Source organism: Schistocerca serialis, chromosome 1 (assembly GCF_023864345.2).
Source record: "Schistocerca serialis cubense isolate TAMUIC-IGC-003099 chromosome 1, iqSchSeri2.2, whole genome shotgun sequence".
NCBI classification, from domain to species: domain Eukaryota; kingdom Metazoa; phylum Arthropoda; class Insecta; order Orthoptera; family Acrididae; genus Schistocerca; species Schistocerca serialis.
Window position 1 is genome coordinate 385,654,394 of NC_064638.1, and position 21,484 is coordinate 385,675,877.

Sequence of the window (21,484 nt, forward strand, 5' to 3'; positions counted from 1 at the left end):
TTTATATCTTTACTTTAGATGCAGATTGCCCACAACTAGCAGATGATAGCTGTCTTCTATCTTTGTGTTTTTGCAGATGCAATATAAAGAAAAGATTTATTATGTGCGATAAAACTATGTGCTGGGCTGGGACTTTAAGAGTATGTCTTCACATTTCACAGACAGTTCTCTACTAACACCCAATCCAAATCTGCGTTAGGATGGAATCAGAGTATCAACTTCTCATGGCTTCCCCCAATACCTTCCAAATTCTACACCCTGAAACAGGAATAATGCCAAATTCTACACCCTGAAACAGGAATAATGCTAAATTCCCCACTGTATTTTTTCTCCTGGAGATGCTAGTCTTGCAGTGCTATGATAGGGAATACTCTTTCCTCTCGCCAAAAGCTAACTCTTTTGTCACTTTTTACACGTGTTTAGGCCCTCTATTATTTGGTACATAAACTTCTTATTGATATGTAGTCCCATGCTTAAGTGGCTTTATGTTAAATATGGTAAAAATTCTGGCAGCTATAAGAAGTCTCATATGCTTTTACCAAATCACCGTATATAACTGTACTTGTAAGCTGTCTAAAGTCCATACTGAATTGGAAAGAAGTAACACATTACAACACTTCAACAGAGAGTTGCATTGTTCTGTAGTACAGCAGAGAACATTGCAAATATGTGACAATAAAGTATACCATTTCAAGCAAAAACTGTATTACTTCATCCTACCAGAAAACCAAACAAGTTCACAATGATGAAACTGCAACTTAAAAATCACAAAAACTATTCATGCTATCATGTTTCTTATGATGAACCAATGAATATAATGAAGCAAAAAAATAATGGCACTGCACATCCCATTTAAGTACTATACAACGTATATATACTACACTTGTAACGTACAATAAAGATTTTCAAATATTTCATTTTCTGCCAAGACTGAAAATGTTAATAAAACTTGCATTTAATGGACTTCTCTTGGCCAGTTTCAGCTAAAAACTGTATTATTGTGGATAATAAGACACACTGAATGTACAAAAACACATTCAATGCATATATAATATACAAAACTTTAAAAGGTCACAACTTAAACACATTGAACAATATTATGAAATGGATAGTTGCTACTCAGCAAATAGAGGAGATACTGAGTCACAGATAGGCACAACAAAAAGATTGTCAGAAAATTAACTTTGGCCTCGGCAGTCAGAGACAGTGGTCGTGTGCGAGTTGCACTGGTGCGCACGCGCCCACTCTTGTGTGTGTGTGTGTGTGTGTGTGTGTGTGTAAAAGCTAATTTTCTGATTTTTGTTGTGCCTATCAGTGACTCGGCATCTCAAGTACCTACTTGTGACTCACCACCTCCACTAGATGGTGAATAGCAACTATCATTTTCATTATATTGTCAGATTGTATTACATGTGACTTTCTCTTAATGGCTGAGCAGCAACTTCACATCGAATAATTTGTACATGTTGAAAAGTTTTATGTACTCTGTCTCACTTATTTCAGTACCATCACATTAATTAAGTGAGATTCCAGTACTTGCATCTGAAGATTTTGTTCAATATTGTTTCTTTGAGACTGTCTTTGAAATCTACCTCCCTGTCCTTAATTTCTATTAGCAGATTCATCATAACCACAATGGTCAAGTGATAGGCCCAGATTAATTACATTTGCAAGTATGAGAGGAAGCTGATTTCTAGGTCACAGTCCCATGGGAAGTCATAGGGCTACTGCCCATTTCAACAAGAGCAGTTGGTGTTAGGTGTGTTCCCTTAAATTTCTTTTTTCCTTAAAAAAAAAATGCCGACCAAGAGGCCTCAGACTATTCTTACACAATTTTAAAGAGTGCACATGTGCATTATCTTTCTAAATGTACAACATGATCCTGTGGTTTTGTAGGTGAATAATTACAGGTACATGCTTGATTGAACAGCTGATACCAGTATTGCTTGACAGCAAGAGACGAAGGAAGACTTGGGAGGAGTCCTGTTCTTTCTGTGTGAACATCCAATAGATGAGATTATCTCTGAATCCTCCTTAAAAAGTGCCATGGTGTCAAGGAGGACATATCATATGGTTTTTGTGTATGTGAACCACAAATCATTGCCTCACATGCACTTTATCCAGACTTCCTTGTGCATAATTGTAGTAATCATAGGACTGATAATTATAGTTTTATGTGATGTGCAGTGGCAAAGGTACATACATTGGTGCCCGAAAGTAAAGCAACAATCTGCTATTTCCCCATCCTGTGTCTAACTACCAATATAGTTGTACAAATTGTCGAAAGATACCCGTACAATCCTGTTCCGCATCGAAGATGGCATTCTGGTCAACAGACAACCATGCCAACAATGATGTCTGGGCACCCATCAAATGGCATAGTGGTTTCCGGATAGTCCCACATCCATAGTCGCTGTGTACACCCCCACAGATGGTGGAGTATGGCACAGAGAAGATGCCTACCAGACTCTCTGCAGTGGAGGGCTATAGGAAGAATGGAAGCAAGACAGTCACTACCTGATGTGGTCCAATGGCTTAATGTGAATCATTCTGTTGTTTCTCTGATGTGGTGACAGTTTATGAAGACAGAAACTGTATCCTGAAGACCAGGTCAGGGCTGACTACATGTGACATCAGAAAGAGAGGACCATTATTTGGCTGTAAGGGCATGATGGTACCGTCTTGGAACTGCATGGCAACTGGCATCTGACGTAGCACCATTCACTGGATGTGCTGTATCGAGGCATATGGTGTACAGATGGCTTCTGCAGAGTGGCCTTTATTGTCAGAGACCAGCTGTATGTGTGTACCTCTGAAACGTCTAGAGTGGAGTTGTCAACATGCCACTTGCATGGCCGAACAGTGGACTAATGTTCTTCTCACAGATGAGTTCCAAATTGGTTTGGAGAGTGAGTCTCGGATTCACATGTGGGGGAATGTGGAACATGATTTTAGGACCCGAACGTTGTGGGAAGAGAGTGATATGGAGGACAATCCCTAATTGTGTGGGAAGGATTATGTTGACCACACAAACACCTCTTCATGGAATTGTACAGATGAATTGGCAAGGTTGACTGGTGTCAGGTATTGTGAGAAGATCTTGGGACCTTATGTGCAGTTGTTGTGAGTTGCTGTGGGCCCATACTTCATACTGATGGATGAATGGACAATAATACTCAATCTGATACAGCACAGGTGCTTGACGTTTTCTTGGGAACGGAAGGTACTGCACAAATGGTGTGGCCTGCTTGCTGTCCCACTTTGAGTCCCACAGAGCATGCCTGGGATGCACTAGGGACATGGGTTACATCACATCAGCATTCACCAGCCACTCTCCAAGACTTGCGAGCAGCTCAGCAGGAAGAATGGGGATTACTGCTGCAATGTGAGATTGAAGACATCATTCGCAGCATGCATCATTGATGCCAGGCCTGTATAGCTGCCAGTGGTGGTCACACCCCATACTGAACACATTAATGAGTTGTCAGTAAGCATGCTCAAGTCTGTTAAGTTGGGAAAAAAATGAAAAATTTTTGTCTACCATTGTGGATGTTACAGTTGTTTACATTCTGTATTCTTTACATTGTTCCTACTTTACTATCACATGTTTCTACTGTTTTGTGGCAAAATAAATGATATCTTGAAAAATTTCCATTTGTTGCTTTAATTTTGGACACCATTGTGTCTGGGGGCAGTGGCTTCCGCATCCTACTGTGACGTGGGTGTTTCAGGATGGTATGACTGCTCATGGGTTATCATTGTGCATGATCAAATTAGTGATTCCTTCAATGTAGCCAGTCTATTTGCTGTTAAATACATAGTAGTCAATGATGTCTCCTGTCGTTAATACACAATTTCCCATGGCAACTAACTCCAGCACCCATGTCATGGGCACCCAAAGTATGGTTGTGATGAACTGTATTGATATTGCATGTCCTGCCTTTCCTTCCTATGACTGTCACAACAAGGGTCAGCAAATTATCTGACATATCCCATTTATCATGCCAGTGGAGCATCTATCTGTAATTCAACAACCCCCAAGTATAATCTATGAGATGGTGGTATAATGGAAGTAAGTGAATCATTGAAGCTGCACAGGCAATACTGAACTGTAACAATATCAAGTCACAATCTAGCTTATTTACTAGAAGTAATAGTCACAGAAACTTCTGTCCTGACAAGTTTTTTTAATCATAAATATGTAAACTAGCTGCCTAGTGCCACCCTGACATCTTATACAAGTAGTGTCAACGCTGCTGTAATGTCAAACCAACGAGTTGGTGAGCTGCCATCTGTGTTGACCCAACAAAGACCTCTGAGAAGAGTTTGTACAGCAAGTGGGGACAGTATTCTGTCAATCTACAGCAGTGCGTAGACCACTGAATATCACAACAATATTGGACATGTTTACAAAGATAGAGGAACATGCAGGGCTCAAAATTGAAATAGTATGAGACTGGAGTACCCAAGAATGTTTCCAAGGACTCTGTGAAGCATGTGGTGACGCAGAGTTGTCATACAGCATAGTCACACGATGGGTTAAAGCATTCTGATTAAGTGGAGATGCTGTGAAGGATCACTCCCGTACAGGATGAACTCATGTGGAGGACAATACAGTTCAACTTCTTGCTTCCTTGTTGGATGTTGATCACCACTGGATTGTGCATGAATTAGCAGCAGAAGTCTGAGTATGCCACGCAGCTGTGCTCCGCATTCTGCACGACTTTCTGGGGTACCGCAAAACTGCAGCATGTAGGTTGAATACCCCATGAAATCTCAGAGGTGCAACAATTGCATCACTATGCCATCACACGTGATTTGTTGGGCCAGTACCAAAGGGAACTGAATGACTTTGACACATCGTCACTATCGGTGAAACCTGGGTATGCTTGTGTATACCAAACTTGAAAGGTCAATCCAATGAATGGAGGCATCCTGGTTCTCCTTGTCCACAGGAAGTGAGCAGTACACCACATGCTATGAAGGTGATGTTCATTGTGGCGTATGACAAAGACGGGGCAATACTGCATCACGCTGTACCACCAACGGTGACGGTAGGTGCTGCCTACTTCTTTAGGTTCTTGCAACACCACCTCTGTCCAGTGCTCAGGTGAGAGCAACGGAATCTCATGGAACAGGAACCCATCATTCTGCAGGACAATGCATGATGCCAAATTGCTGCTGCTGTCCAGGACCTCTTGCACCGCTGGTAGCGGGAGAGCCTAAAACATCTTCCATACTCACCCAAAATGACTCCCTGCGATTATGATCTCTTTGCCAAAGGGAAAGAATCAGTGCGAGGGATCCAGTACAACATCAGAGATGACATTATCCATGCCATAGGGCAGTCAGGACAGGACATCCACAGAAATTATACGATGCCTTCCAGACATTTGACAAAAGGGCTCGATTATACTGAAGGTGAGTAACTGTAATAACAGGCATGCCACAAGTTTCTCCAAGTGAAATTCCCAGACATTTCCCTGATTTCCAGACAAGTTCTAGCATTTTTCCCTGACAAATTTTGAGATCTCAAGGGTAAGTTATGACGTAAGTTGACAATCTGTCTTTGTAGCTACCGTACAAGAAACAATAGTGCAAACAAGGAAATATCTTAAAAAAAGATTAAGTTTCCTGATGTGAGCAAAAATCTGAAGTACTAATATCAATTTCTTTTGCAATCAACTGTTTTTACATGGAGAAAGCAAGCCAAATGGATGTGTGTTTCATTACGACCATTGTTGTTATTTTATTTAAATAAAACGAAACACATCTGGTGGCAAAAATATGCACTTCCTTGGAGTCACAATACAGATTTAAGATACGTTCCCTGATTTCAGAAATAACCTCAGAAAAAAGTAAGCCTCTTGAAAGAAGTATATAAGGTGGGGAAGAATTGTTTTGGTTCTACTGTGCTCATCATTGTCCGTTATTACCCGTGTTGTTGGTTCTACCATGCTCATTATTGTCGGTTATTACCCACTGTGTTACATCTATTATGTGTTGTGTGATATATGAGTACATAGTGTACAAACAGCCAGCAACTGACAATTTTCTTCTTCTTATCGTCCATGCATTCTAACAAGTAAACTACTTTTAAAGTGCCAGAATGTACTAGAACAAATAAAATGCCACACCTTACAATGTGCTTGAGGTGAGACAGTCGCAATTCCTGCAATCTATCGCCCATGGTCTCTGGCCTGCTGAGGAGCACCGAAGTCCTGGGTCCATGGATAAACCATAAAAATCTACTGCATTATGCCACACATAAACAGATCCAGCCTATGGGCAGATCGGTGAGACTAAATCTGATGGGCAGGGCCTGCACATTAATGGGAATGAATGGTTTCAGATCAACAGGCCCAATCCATTAAAAGTACCTGCAGAAGCAGTCCCCAGTTTTGGTCCATCATGGAAATTCACCAAAAAAAGTGGCCAGCTATTCATGAGCCACAGACAGCTTGTTGATGAAATGAGACTACAGTGATCAATCCATGCAACAGATAACTTGTTTAAATACTCTGAGAATCAATAATAATGGGGATAGGTAGCAACTCACCGTTAAGATGATTACTGAGTTGCACACAGACACAATGAAAAGTCAGTCACACTTGCAATTAAATTTTCAGCCAAAGCTTTTGTCAGAAAACGAGAGCACACAAACATTCAAACAATCACTCAGACAGAACTCATACACATGACTGCCATCTACGATTGTTGCATCTTCAGTCTCCGAGAATCAGATCCAAATGAACCACTCCCCATGCCTTCCTACCTCTTGTCAGCAGCTTTTAGGGTAGCTACAAGAGTTGGTGAATGATTCACAACACCTCAGTAAACAAATCATTTCATCTACTGAGACAAAAATGAGATTCTTCCAGTGGTTTTTTTTCCCGATATTTCCCTGGTTTAGCTGACGTGGTTGAAATTCCCTGATATTCCCTGATTTCAAGACCCTGTGGAAACCCTGATGTACTGCTGTTAATAAAGCCATTTCAGAGAAAAATAATGGATCTCATTCCTTTTTACCCAGGCCTTGTATTTACTAAAGATAATTACAACTGTTTAATATTGTTCTTTAGCAGATTTTTCACAAGAAACTGCTGAAGAGGTTAGAATTGACAACATAAATAAATGAATCAGAAGACTACATTTCAGACTTATCTGCAGTAAATGTGTCCTGCCAAAGATATCAGAAATATCTGGAATAAAATACATTGTTTCTGGGTAACTACTGCAACCTGCATCAATACAGACCTACTTACTATATGCATCTCTTGGTTTCCCTCCCCGATCTGCTACCCGTCCATCCAAATTGATGATTCCTTGATGTGTCAGAATGTGTCCAATTCAAACAGGCCCTTATTTTAGTCAATTTATACCGCAAATTTAACTTCTTCCCAATTCAATTCAGTAACTCCTCAATAGTTATGTGATCCACACACATAATCTTCAGCATTCTTCTGCAACACAACATTTCAAAAGCTTCTGTTTTCTTCTTGTCTGAACTGCATCATCCACCTTTCACTTCCATATAAGGGTATACTCCAGACAAATACTTTTCTAAAAGACTTCCTAACACTTAAATTTATATTCAATGTTAACAAATTTATCTTCTTCAAAAAGGCTTTTCTTGCAATTGCCAGTCTAAATTTTATACCCTTTCTACTCCGGACACCAGTTATCTTACTATCCAAATAGCAAAAGTAAAATATAGCTTGAGAGATTTGAGACTTAAAAAAAATATGAGTATCACAGACAACATGAAAAATGAGGCGTTAAGGTTTTTAGAATGAGACTTACTAATGTGAAATGATTTCACAAAGAAAATCACAAGGTAAAATAGTATAAATGACTAGATTACAAACTAATTCTACAAACATATACTTTTACAATTTATTTTAAAGGAGTCAAAGTATTAGATTAAAAGTGTTGATGCTCATCATGTATCAGCCATGACATATCAAATATGATTTAAGAAAAGGCAAAGTAAAAGAGAAAATAAAGCGTATAACATTTAGTCAACAAATAAAGGAACCACAATGATGAAAAGTACATGAACTACTTAAAAATGACCCCTTTCATTTGAGAACATGCTAAAAACTAATTAAAAGTAAAAATTCTAACAAACCAATAGAAATTCTGTAAATGAACAACAGTAAATTTACAACTGCTGAAGATGGACATGTGGCTCAATACTGCCTGGCCAAAATAAAATAAACAATAAAAGAATCAGCCTTATCTATCTATATAAAAACAATGTCATCAATATCATACAGGTGCAGGGCACTATGAACACAAAATTATGAAACACTACAAAGGAAGATGCTATGTGAGCAAATGAAAATTGTTTAGGATATTACAAAAAACAGGCATCTAATAATGCAAAGAAAGCCACACATGACATGATGAAAAGGAAAAGATCAGCTGATGGTGGAGGCATTCAAGAACTTAAAAAGTTTATATCAAGTAAAATGATACGTTTTACAACAAAAACCCTATCATGTAACTCAATATGCATAAAACGGCACAGTGGCAAGGGTATTGGCCAAACAGAATCAGTTTGGATGAAATTTAACTGAAGTTTAAACATATATAAAACAATATGTAGAATCTCAGAGCACTGAAGGCATGTTTTTTTAACATTCAGATGGAGTGAGACATGCCTGAGATATTATACAGGGTGTATACGTGGACGAGCAAAAAAAAATTCCCGGATTTTCCTGGTTAAAAACACACTTCCTCCCGGATGAAAATACACTTTTTCCGTGTTAAGTAACAGTATACTTTTCCTCGGAACTGTAAAACTTATCAATCCTTTCAATGCTTGTGGTTTTTTTACACCTGCATAGAATTTCCCGGCACTTTAGAAAACGAAAGTCAGGGGAAAAAAAAACGTTTTGGAAAGATATCCGATGTGCAGCAACATGTACACTGCATATTTTCGTATTACAAAAGTATAAATTCGAATTCCACCAAACACCGCATGTTACTTTCCGAAGGATTGAAATCGAGATTGTGATGCGCTTTTGTAAGCCAGTTGTAGCTCATGTCAAGTGACCTCGCCAGCCGATGTCAGCAGATATTCAGAGCATAGGACATGTGATGTAGTCAGCCAATAGCAACATCACTGTTCAGTAGCGCGAACACACAAATAGGAAAAGGTAATGGTTTAAATTAATGTACATAGTGTTGCTACAAGAAAAGAAAAGCTTTCACGTATAATATTGGCCTCTGAGATTAAAAAGCTGCAAGAGAAGCTAAGCTTTCACACATAATGTTGATCTTTTATGCGCACACAAATGTGCCAGTGAAATTTCTAACAACAACATAAATGTCTGAACTTCTGCTCTCAAAAATATTCTAAATGGTCGTCGTCAAAGATTTGAATTTTGAATGAGAGTCAAACGCTCCAATTTAAGAAATTCATCGGACATTCACGCAGAGAGTTCATCTTGTGTAAAAGGAAATTTAATTTACTTGAAAGTAACGCTTTTCAAACAACCATTCAGAATATTTTCCCGCAACAGTTGAAACTAGTCAATAGTGTGGAATTAAACACTTCGTTTCAAATAAATTGACTGTCTCAGCAGAAAAGATTAATAAAAGTCAAATTTCTTTAACAAACCAACAAAAATAACTTCATTGTTCTGCAAGGCAATTAACGCTTGACTGTCAGAAAGGTGGAAACAAAATAAAATCTGAAGCTAATATTTTAGCCTTCCATAATTATGTGAATGTATTTTAATTCACTTGATAGCTCCCAGCCACAGAAATCCATTTTGCTTTCATTTGACGTGAGAACAATAAACGAAGAGGAAACAGCAAAATCATTTAATGTAAACAGGGGTCACGTGGAGACTACCACCTCCAAACAACAACTCAGACTGCTCTGCACATCAGGTCCAGATCTACGATATTTCCGAACCGGGGCAATAATAGATAGTGACGTTCCTCCTCCCTCTAGTTTTAGAGGTAGCAGGTAAAAAATTTAAAAATCGACTTTTCAAAAATATCTTCATTTTGTAGCGCACATCTTTCTGATGAGTCTGATACATAAAACATATATGATCGAGGGAACGTAAAACATTTCGTCTTAAGTATGCCGAAGTACAGTGGCACGCCTCTTCACCAGCATTCTTCCATCGCACGTCTCTGTATTTCGCTCTGTGAAATTCAAACATGTAATATTTTGTAATGGGTGCCATCAAACTATATTCAGGCCAGTGGAAATTAAAATGTCCTGTGGTGCCTCTCCTGCTCCCAGTCGGCCAGTTTGACATCCTGCCCCTCTTAAAAAAATATCACAGTTAATAGTGGATGGGATTATTCGTAACCGGGAGAACAAGTATTCTTCAGAAAATTCGCAGTCTTTACTGCCTATTAGCTAATAACTTGCTGTTTCGAGTGACATAAAACTTAATATAGGATATATAAAACGAGTAAAAACAAGAGACAAGCAAGACAGTACACATTTCCTCAATCCTTAAGTCCTAGCATTTTTTTCTCTCTAATCTTGCCACAGCTTTATATGGCGTACTTTCCTTTCTGGGAAAGAATATATTACCTCATCAAAGTTCGTCAATGTTTTGCTCCATGAACAAACGAAATGTCATCGTTTAATACCACAAAAGCTTTTAGTACAAATCGTACCCACGACTGGTGTGGTTTCTCGATCTAATTACATGTATTTTGCCACTGTGTGCTAGCAATTGTTACACACACCAAATAAACGAGACTGTTTCGGCACAAATGGTCATTTTTATAACACGACAGAATATAATTCACGAAGAACCAATATCAAATGCCTATTAGGCCTACTACAAGCAAAAAGTTTTATGTTAGGAAATAGTTTCACATTTCATTCATACACTCTAGCTTCTGAAGCATGAGATCGAAAAGTAGCAGTACGAAATTTTTATATAAATTTGGAATCGTCATATTCTTCCGTAATTTGTGAGAGTCTCCATATCTTCTCCTTCCTCGTTCTAATTTGGAATTTCTTGTCACCACTAATTCTGTAACTATTTCTGTCAGTGTCAAAATTTATTCTCTGGTTAACTTCAGTAACCCTGCCACAATCACCGGAGTAGTTATCCCGCATTTGTTCTCCGGTTAGGCGTTATTACGTGTACGTACAACGCGTTTTCTGCGCTACTCCCAGAATAGAACTTTAGCGGCTGCTAGCCGGGGACTGTATAACTGGCCCTTAATAGTGTAGCGGTCTGGCCAAAAGTGTTTTGTCAAAATTTCATTTTCTTGGATACACAGGGAAGACAATAAGTAATCTTAGTTGCCTGTTATTCCTGTTAGTCGTTTATTTCCACTCTGGTTGTCTGAATCTATGGAAGTCGCTAGTAATTATAACAACGCTGATAATTTGCAAACCCAACCACATAAACAGCGTTTGTCATTCACCCTTTCGGCTTTCTCGCTCAGCTTGTATAGACCCCATCCCCTTCTGTCTACAGGAAAGTTTATTTCTAGATGCGACGGATGCTGGGCGCTTTGTGAAAAAAGGTTTTTTCCTCATACTGATGTTTTGAGCATTAATGGAGAAGATCTTACCAAAGTCAATAACAAATGAATGCAAATTTTAAATTTATTTTACTTTGTTCTAAGAAATCTATTTACTAGATAAACAGAATTGGTATATCTTAATGTAGATAGCACTGGAAGCTCAACAGTTCAGAAACTAGAAATTTCATTTGAAGCATTTAACTTGTTGGCAAGTTGGTTAATTTACTTGGCTAATTCATCAAGCAATTCAGTAAGTTTCTAACTACAATGATAAACAGTGTTTCTTAACAACCAGAGGCCTCTGTATAGGAAAAACTGTGGAACTGCTATAAACTAAATATTTTTAGATTTTTTATACATAACATTAAGTTACTTGCTCTATTGTGCTACCTACCGAAATTGAGATCTACTAATTATCAATGAGTATTACGGACTTCCAGACACCTATGGAAGATTGAATGCTAAAGCTTTTCAGGATGTTTATTATTATAAACTTTAACCCAACTTACCTAGATATAAGGGGAATACTGATGCCATCTTGATTTTTTAAGCATAAGGGAAGGATAAGAAACTTTCAAGGAATTATTTGGGATATGGCAAAAAAGAAAAAACCCTGTTGTCATAAACAAGTGGCAAGAAACATACGGTGTAATATAATGAGAGAGAAACAGGAAGGTGGGAGAAAACGAAGTGTGATATGGAGAAAAACATGGAATTAAAACTGATCTGAAACATACATAACTATTAGTAAATACAAAGTGCCATAACTTGGTTAAGTTGTGAAGGAAAATTGAGGACATGGCAGAAGACTATGTGAACTACAGGCAAATCTCTGTACTGCCCTATTCTTCTTTGCTCATCATATGGTATCCAAATCACAAGTTCTGATATTTTAAAATGTCTTCACTATTTGTCCTTAGCTTGAATACATGAAGATGCTGAATTTGGTAACAGCAGGCTGACATTCTTTTTTTTCCTGAAGAATGTTATGTTCTTCATTTATCATCTTATATGCATTATTTCAGCAAGACACACCTTACATACCTGAGGATTCTGGAGTATGTGTTTCACACCATTCACAAGGTGGGTTAAAAATTTTCCTCTCTCTGTATTACTAAAGAGAGATCTCCGAACAGATGCTATCTGAACAAGACAGGACAGTGCCTGCAAAAAATTAAAATTGTGATGAATATCAAATAGTTGTAAATAAACCAATGTTTAAACAAGGACAATAATGACATATTCATAAACCATAACTCAGTCAATGAAATTTTAAGTTAAAATTTCTTTCATTATGAATTGAAACAGCTCCAAATTGATATACAGTATCTGTGTGAACATTAAATTAATGCCAGGGCAGTCACCTTAAAAAAGGGATCAGGTATTCCCACAATCCTTGGAGCAGCACTGTCTATCACATAAGCAGCAGTGACAGCTTTACTGGCGCCACGAGCTGAAGCTACACATACAAATTATTTCTCAGCTACATGTCAACAACTTTACCCTCCAACATGTTTTTGCTAATGTGAACTATAGATTGTAGTATTTTTTATTATTTTGCATTCATTATTAACATTTTATTAATCTCTCCTGATGGATCTCAATTACATATAATTCAAAGAAAACAAAAAAGATTTGTTTTACTTTACCAAAGTCAAATTGGAGCATGTACCAAGAAGAAATAAAGAAAAAATACTGTTGTTGATAAATGCATAGCAATTAAATTAATGCATAATTTTTAGGCTGTAAATATCTGGCTCTAAACACAAAAGCAGGCACACAAAATTAACACTAATGTAAATTCCTAAAATTGGAAAAACGACTGATTTTTTAAACTTGGGAACATTGTTAGTTTACAGCAAAAAGGCTTTTTTTCCACATGACTGTCGCTGATATACAATTTCAAAACGTGAAAATGAACTTCATGGTTAATATTTTTCTTGCTGTGTGCCCCATGCAAAAAGCTAAAATAGACAATATTAACTTGGTGCATTAAGTTCATAGCATTTTTGTTTTGCATGTTGATATTTTGGTTGTGAGGGGTTTATTTGCCGATGCCATTTGCATTTGTATTTCACTGTTACTATCTGAGTTTACATATTGTCATTTGGAGATAGTGAGTAGACCTGTGACAGTACAAAAGAGTGCCAAATGAAGAAATCTGAGCATTTCAGACACATTCCTCTGTTTGAATTCAGTAGAGGGGTGACAGCAACGGAGGTGGCCGGGAACATTTGCACCTTGCATGATGATAATGCCACTGGACGGAGCACGGCAACAAAATGGTTCTCTGATTTTAAGAAGGAATTTTTCACCATTAGTGACTCACCACATTCAGGAAGACCTTTGGGGTTTCATGAAGATTTTTTAAATGCATTAATGCACATAAGCTGTGTCAGCGTACTTGAGAAAGGGAAAATGTAATGAACTGTTATGATTCCACTATCGAGCGACATTTGTATGGCATGCAATGGTAAAGGTTCAAAAATCGTGTGTATGGGTACCACAAGCCCCAAAAATCAGCAGGTGGCCATATGTACATCTCTGCTTGCTCGTCATCAACTGGCTCATGGACAACACCAACCATTCCTATCCCATACCATTACTGGTGATGAGAAATGGCGTCTTTATGGTAACATAAGAAACAGAAACGAATGGTTGAACCCAAACAGAGCAGCAACTCCCCATGCAAAGACCTACACACATATCCACAAAAGATAATGTTATGCATCTGGTGGAACAGCAACAGTGTGTTGTACTATGAGTTGCTTCTCCAAGGTATATCCATCACTGCTGACATTTACTGTCAACAACTGAGATATCTTGCAGACGTAACCCAAGAACAACAACCAGGAAGACTGCGTGAAGTGATGCTATTCCCTGATAACACCTGCCCACATTCTGCTAGACTGGAAAAAAAATACTACCCAAGGTTGGGAAGGGAAGTCATTCCACATCCACCTTATTCACCAGATCCTGCGCCCTCAGATTTTCACCTTTTCTGCTCATTATCAAACAACCTTCAAGGAGCTTCCTTCCAGATGAAAATGTGAGTTGAAAATATATAATGCACTCCAAACGTAGCTCAACGAGTTCTTCACCTCAAAACCACGTGATTTCTTCAGTTGCAAAATCAGAAAATTGGCCCAACATTGGCAGATTGTTATAAATAGTGAAGGAGAATGTATTATTGATGACTGAAGCCTCTGTTACGTGTGTCTGTTGTGTTTATTAAACTTATGGAAAAATTCTATCAATTTATGCAAAAACCAACAAAAATATAGTAGAGATATTTTCTCTTGTATACTCGAAAAGGAGCATAGAAACTTGCAACTGTAAACTGAAATTTTCAATGTTATACTTATTACTCGACTCTACCCTCACTAGAATACATTTGCACAGAATACATCTTTCAGTACTTATTCAGAGAAGAAATGAGTAGCGAAAAATCAGTTTTAAATGGACTTAGAACACCATTTTGAAAACTCTTAAAATCAGTATTTTTGTGGGTTCTAACAAAATTTGAAAAGGTTAATATGCTTCTTTTGAAAAGACGTGAGCATCAAAAAATAACTAAATAAATAAAATCTATAAAAGATTTGAATTTTCAGAGTAGAACCATTAATAAAATGCTACACAAAAATAGTCAGTAATCTGGCACTTCATCAAATTTTTTTCTGTAAGATTTTTTTGCACATAAATTCATTTTATTCATTCCCAATTGAATAATATTTTGAAATACTTATGCAAATGACACCAGTTTTAATATGTCAGCATTTTAAATAATGAACAATGTGATTTGTGTTATTAGTTAGGAAGTTTAGCAGTTTTAGTGTTCTCACAACAGGACCATTATATTAGTGTATGATTCCAAAACAGATGTCTCCCAATCTTGTTTTTACAAAACATGCTTGTCACTGTCGATGAAAAAAAACAATTAAAAGAACTACGTCCATCAGATGAATACTCTTCTAAAACTTGTAGACATATGTTCAGCAAGAAAACTCGGGGAGCACAAGCAGAAATTGTGAACAATTCGGTGCTTGCTTTTTGTAACTCTACAGCTGAGTACACATGGCCTGCATAGTGGATTTTTATTCATGACATTGCATACATTAAGAGTTTCTGAAACAAATGTTTATCTATACATATACAAAGATTACATCCTCTCCAGCAGAATACATAACAAATGACAATAGCTATAGGCAAATATCAAGACCTTTTGTGTAGTTCAACACCCTACTTGTCACTGTAAGGAAATTTTCAACAGCACAATTGTAGGCATTTGTGGGACATGGCTGATACACATGAACAACTGTCTGCTGTTCAGTACTGCAGTCACAAGATGGTGATGAAGGTTTGTCCCACTATTCTTCTATGGCCCGTTACGATGCGATTCAAGGTAGTCTAAATTTCCCGAGTTTGTTCAAATCTAGGTAGCTCCTCCCGGATGCAGAGCAAGTTCAGGCTTGTGGATGAGAGTTCTGTCACCAGTAACATTCCCATTCACTGAAGGTACTGAATTCACATTCACCAAGAATCCTGACTGTTTTAAGAGGGGGATGTCTCACTCTTTTATCTTCTTTTTTTCCCTTGCTCCACAGGGAATACATCATTCAATACTAGAAGACTGGGGTTATCAACAATTCACATAGAAGAGCACTCTTTTGTCTGATCTCAGGAGGTGGAATGTGACTCAAGATAGGTAACAGTATCATATAAACCTACTAAAAATGCACAAGGATTTGTTAAATAGTACGGTTATCTTTTTCACTAATGAACTATTATACCAGACAGATGCACAGTACTCTGCTGTTGAATAAACCAATCTGAGTGCAGATACTCAAAGTGTGTTTCCTGCTGATCTCCAACTAGGGCCACAGGGCTTATTAAAGATGTTCTTTCTGCTTTCAAGTTTAGCAGATGTTTATGTCAACTGTTCCTTAAAAGAAAGTGTCCTGCCTAATGTGGTCCCAAATTATTTTGGATGCACATTATGGTGAAGTTCATCTCCCTCAAAATAGACTTCAAGATGCCAATCTATCAGGTGGCAGAAACATGCAACTTCTGTTTTATTTGAGTTAGGTTGTAATCTCCATTACAGAAGTATTGGATTAAGATGTCTATAACAAAAGGTAGGATTTCTTCACTTGTTTCGAAGGTTTTGTGTTAGACAGTCCTTGGTCAATCATCTATATAGCCTAACTTTCTGGACTATGTTGAAGGAATATTAGATCCATATAAATTAAACAAGAGAGGAGAGAGGACAGATACCTGTGATAAGATACTATTCAATACTGCTGCACAGCTAGTGTTTTTTTCTTGTAGTTTCAGCAATTGCCATTCCAGCTAACATGCTGATGACATGTACAGCACAAATCCTACCATACTAAATCAGGGGTGTAGCTATACACCTTTATTAGATGTTATTTATCATCTACTATTCCAAAGAATTTATACTGCCTTGCCAAAATTGCTGCTAGTGACATCTGATGAAAAGTAATAGCCCAAAAGCAAAAAATCCAAGGCACTGAATATAATGGAGCTCAGCCTGTTTTGTGGCCAGTGAACATGGGTACAACTCAATGTAGAAAGAGTTTCCTTAAAAAAGATGAGAGACACTCACAGCACTACCACAGCAAATTAAGCAACTCACGTGGCATGCTAAGAGTTCTGTATAGGGCAACAGACAACAATGAAATCACTCAACTGAATCTGTTCAGGTGTCACAAGAAGCAAAAAATTCTCTCTCTCTCTCTCTCTCTCTCTCTCTCTCTCTCTCTCTCTCTCTATATATATATATATATATATATATATATATATATATATATATATATATATATATATATATATATATATATGATGATGTGACTTACCAAATGAAAGTGCTGGCAGGTCGACAGACACACAAACACACACAAACATACACACAAAATTCAAGCTTTCGCAACAAACTGTTGCCTCATCAGGAAAGAGGGAAGGAGAGGGAAAGACAAAAGGATGTGGGTTTTAAGGGAGAGGGTAAGGAGTCATTCCAATCCCAGGAGCGGAAAGACTTACCTTAGGGGGAAAAAAGGATGGGTATACACTCGCGCACACACACACATATCCATCCACTCATATACAGACACAGGCTTGTGTGCATAAAGGTTAGGTGGTTGTGTTGCCGCTGCCATCCTTGTAACCATTGATGCCACTTCCTTATACACAAATATCCCGCACGTCCAGGGCCTCGCTGCGATGGAGCACTTCCTTTCACGCCGATCACCCGCCACCCTACCTAAGACCTCTTTCCTCATTACCTTAGCCAGCTTCATCCTGACCCACAACTTCTTCACTTTTGAAGACCAGACATACCAACAATTAAAGGGAACAGCCATGGGTACCAGGATGGCCCCTTCGTATGCCAACCTATTCATGGGTCGCTTAGAGGAAGCCTTCTTGGTTACCCAGGCCTGCCAACCCAAAGTTTGGTACAGATTTATTGATGACATCTTCATGATCTGGACACTCAGTGAAGAAGAACTCCAGAATTTCCTCTCCAACCTCAACTCCTTTGGTTCCATCAGATTCACCTGGTCCTACTCCAAATCCCATGCCACTTTCCTTGATGTTGACGTCCACCTGTCCAATGGCCAGCTTCACACGTCCGTCCACATCAAACCCACCAACAAGCAACAGTACCTCCATTACGACAGCTGCCACCCATTCCCTTCCCTACAGCCTAGGTCTTCGCGGCAAACGAATCTGCTCCAGTCCGGAATCCCTGAAGCATTACACCAACAACCTGACAACAGCTTTCGCATCCCGCAACTACCCTCCCGACCTGGTACAGAAGCAAATAACCAGAGCCACTTCCTCATCCTCTCATACCCAGAACCTCCCACAGAAGAACCACAAAAGTGCCCCACTTGTGACAGGATACTTTCCGGGACTGGATCAGATTCTGAATGTGGCTCTCCAGCAGGGATACGACTTCCTCAAATCCTGCCCTGAAATGAGATCCATCCTTCATGAAATCCTCCCCACTCCACCAAGAGTGTCTTTCCGCCGTCCACCTAACCTTCGTAACCTCTTAGTTCATCCCTATGAAATCCCCAAACCACCTTCCCTACCCTCTGGCTCCTACCCTTGTAACCGCCCCCGGTGTAAAACCTGTCCCATGCACCCTCCCACCACCACCTACTCCAGTCCTGTAACCCGGAAGGTGTACACGATCAAAGGCAGAGCCACGTGTGAAAGCACCCACGTGATCTACCAACTGACCTGCCTACACTGTGATGCATTCTATGTGGGAATGACCAGCAACAAACTGTCCATTTGCATGAATGGACACAGGCAGACAGTGTTTGTTGGTAATGAGGATCACCCTGTGGCTAAACATGCCTTAGTGCACGGCCAGCACATCTTGGCGCAGTGTTACACCGTCCGGGTTATCTGGATACTTCCCACTAACACCAACCTATCCGAACTCCGGAGATGGGAACTTGCTCTTCAATATATCCTCTCTTCCCGTTATCCAACAGGCCTCAATCTCCACTAATTTCAAGTTGCCGCCACTCATACCTCACCTGTCATTCAACAACATCTTTGCATCTGCACTTCTGCCTCGACTGACATCTCTGCCCAAACTCTTTGTCTTTAAATATGTCTGCTTGTGTCTGTATATGTGTGGATGGATGTGTGTGTGTGTGTGTGTGTGTGTGTGTGTGTGTGTGTGTGTGTGTGTGTGTGTGTGTGCGCGCGTGCGAGTGTATACCCGTCCTTTTTCCCCCTAAGGTAAGTATTTCCGCTCCCGGGATTGGAATGACTCCTTACCCTCTCTCTTAAAACCCACATCCTTTCGTCTTTCCCCTCCTTCCCTCTTTCCTGATGAGGCAACAGTTTGTTGCGAAAGCTTGAATTTTGTGTGTATGTTTGTGTGTGTTTGTGTGTCTGTAGACCTGCCAGCACTTTCATTTGGTAAGTCACATCATCTTTGTTTTTAGATATATTTTTCCTACGTGGAATGTTTCCCTCTATTATATATATATTTTATAATAGAGGGAAACATTCCACATAGGAAAAATATATCTAAAAACAAAGATGATGTGACTTACCAAACGAAAGTGCTGGCAGGTCGACAGACACACAAACATACACACAAAATTCAAGCTTTCGCAACAAACTGTTGCCTCATCAGTTTTTTAAAGGACGGGTATACACTCGCGCACACACACACATATCCATCCACACATATACAGACACAAGCAGACATATTTAAAGACAAAGAGTTTGGGCAGAGATTGTCAGTCGAGGCAGAAGTGCAGAGGCAAAGATGTTGTTGAATGTCAGGTGAGGTATGAGTGGCGGCAACTTGAAATTAGCGGAGATTGAGTTTTTTAAAGGACATATTTAAATATGTCTGCTTGTGTTTGCATATATATGTGTGTGTGTGTGTGTGTGTGTGTGTGTGTGTGTGCGCGCGCGAGCGAGTGTATACCCGTCCTTTTTTCCCCCTAAGATAAGTCTTTCCGTTCCCGGGATTGGAATGACTCCTTAGCCTCTCCCTTAAAACCCACTTCCTTTCGTCTTTCCCTCTCCTTCCCTCTTTCCTGATGAGGCAACAGTTTTTTGCGAAAGCTTGAATTTTGTGTGTATGTATGTGTCTGTTTGTGTTTCTATCGACCTGCCAGCGCTTTCGTATGGTAAGTCACATCATCTTTGTTTTTAAATATATATATGGTTTAATTGTGAAATTCATACTTTATGAATGTTGGACTGAGCATACATCAATTCCACATGTAACAGTGTCATTTCTGCCCAGTCGCACATAGCTGCATATGACATAACGGAAGATACCAGCATTGTTCATGAGGTTGACAAATTCTGCCAGGCAACTGCTTAAGATTTTCAATCCACACATTTCTGTCTCTGTAAAGATGTGTATACCGACATTTTACACTGCTTGCTTATTACACAATAAAAAACTAAGAAAATCCTTTCTATGAAGCCATCTGAACCTTCTACATGGCATATCATATTTCAGCAGCTTCACAAGCACTTCACTTTTTCATAATCTTTCGTAGCCTGTTTCACATTCCACACATCCACTGAACATGTACATACTTATCCTCATACTTTCCACAGATGTTGTGAACTTCAAGTATCAATTTCAATCAATCAACGTATGAATGTAATGTATCTTTCTGTTACATTTTAATGCAGTATTTATTCTCACATTATGATTAACAAGGGATCAATTAATTATCCAAGCTAAGAAACATTCAGTACTCCCATATTATTCTACCGAGTCTTTTACACCTTTGTGGTTATGAAACTACTTCAATTCCACCAATCCAGCTACTTAGTGGCAAACTACCACCAATAAGTACACTTAATATTCTAACAGCCTCTCCTCTTCTGCAGTGAAACCTAAGGAAGATTCACACATTTATAGCTCTCAAATTTCTATACTCTGGGGGTTTGGGCTTCTAAGGTGTGAATATGTCGTAGTGATATTTAAAATTTTTTAAACCATGTTCAAAGTGCTGTAATTCTGTGGTTAATTGTAGTAAAGCTGACAACTTGGCAAGATAGTTGAAAAGCTTGCATTGCAACATATTGTGTAATTTTTATATAAGTTGGCTCATGATCTGTACTCCAAGTGTCACTCTTAAAGTTTTCTATAAATTTTCTTGTTACAATTTCTTCCAAGTTGAAGCAACTTCATTTCCTCATACAGTTGGTTTAGAAACCTCTCCTTTTGTGGTCATATTACCTAGTAACTTGTTTATTAAACCTGTAAAAATTTGTCACTTTTGAGTTCATAGTTTTTGAGATTGCTGGTGGTGAAGTTGCCAGAACACAAATTTGCTGCAAAATTAATTGATTACTGAACCTCGGTAATTCAGAAAGGCCACCTGATCCACATTTGTGCCAACTACCATTTGGAAGAGCATCTATTTCTCTCCAAAATGTCCGC

The 21,484-nt window shown here is 38.7% G+C and overlaps 1 protein-coding gene across 4 annotated transcripts in view; it reads right to left on the bottom strand.

Annotated features, from left to right (window-relative positions):
* LOC126470994 (exportin-7) overlaps positions 1 to 21,484 on the bottom strand; it is a 244,019-nt gene that overhangs the window by 143,003 nt on the left and 79,532 nt on the right. For all 4 annotated transcript variants that reach the window (XM_050099047.1, XM_050099056.1, XM_050099063.1 and 1 more), the window contains exon 6: positions 12,565 to 12,684. In XM_050099047.1, coding sequence (XP_049955004.1) covers positions 12,565 to 12,684 — 120 coding nt within the window. The remainder of the gene's footprint in view (positions 1 to 12,564; positions 12,685 to 21,484) is intronic.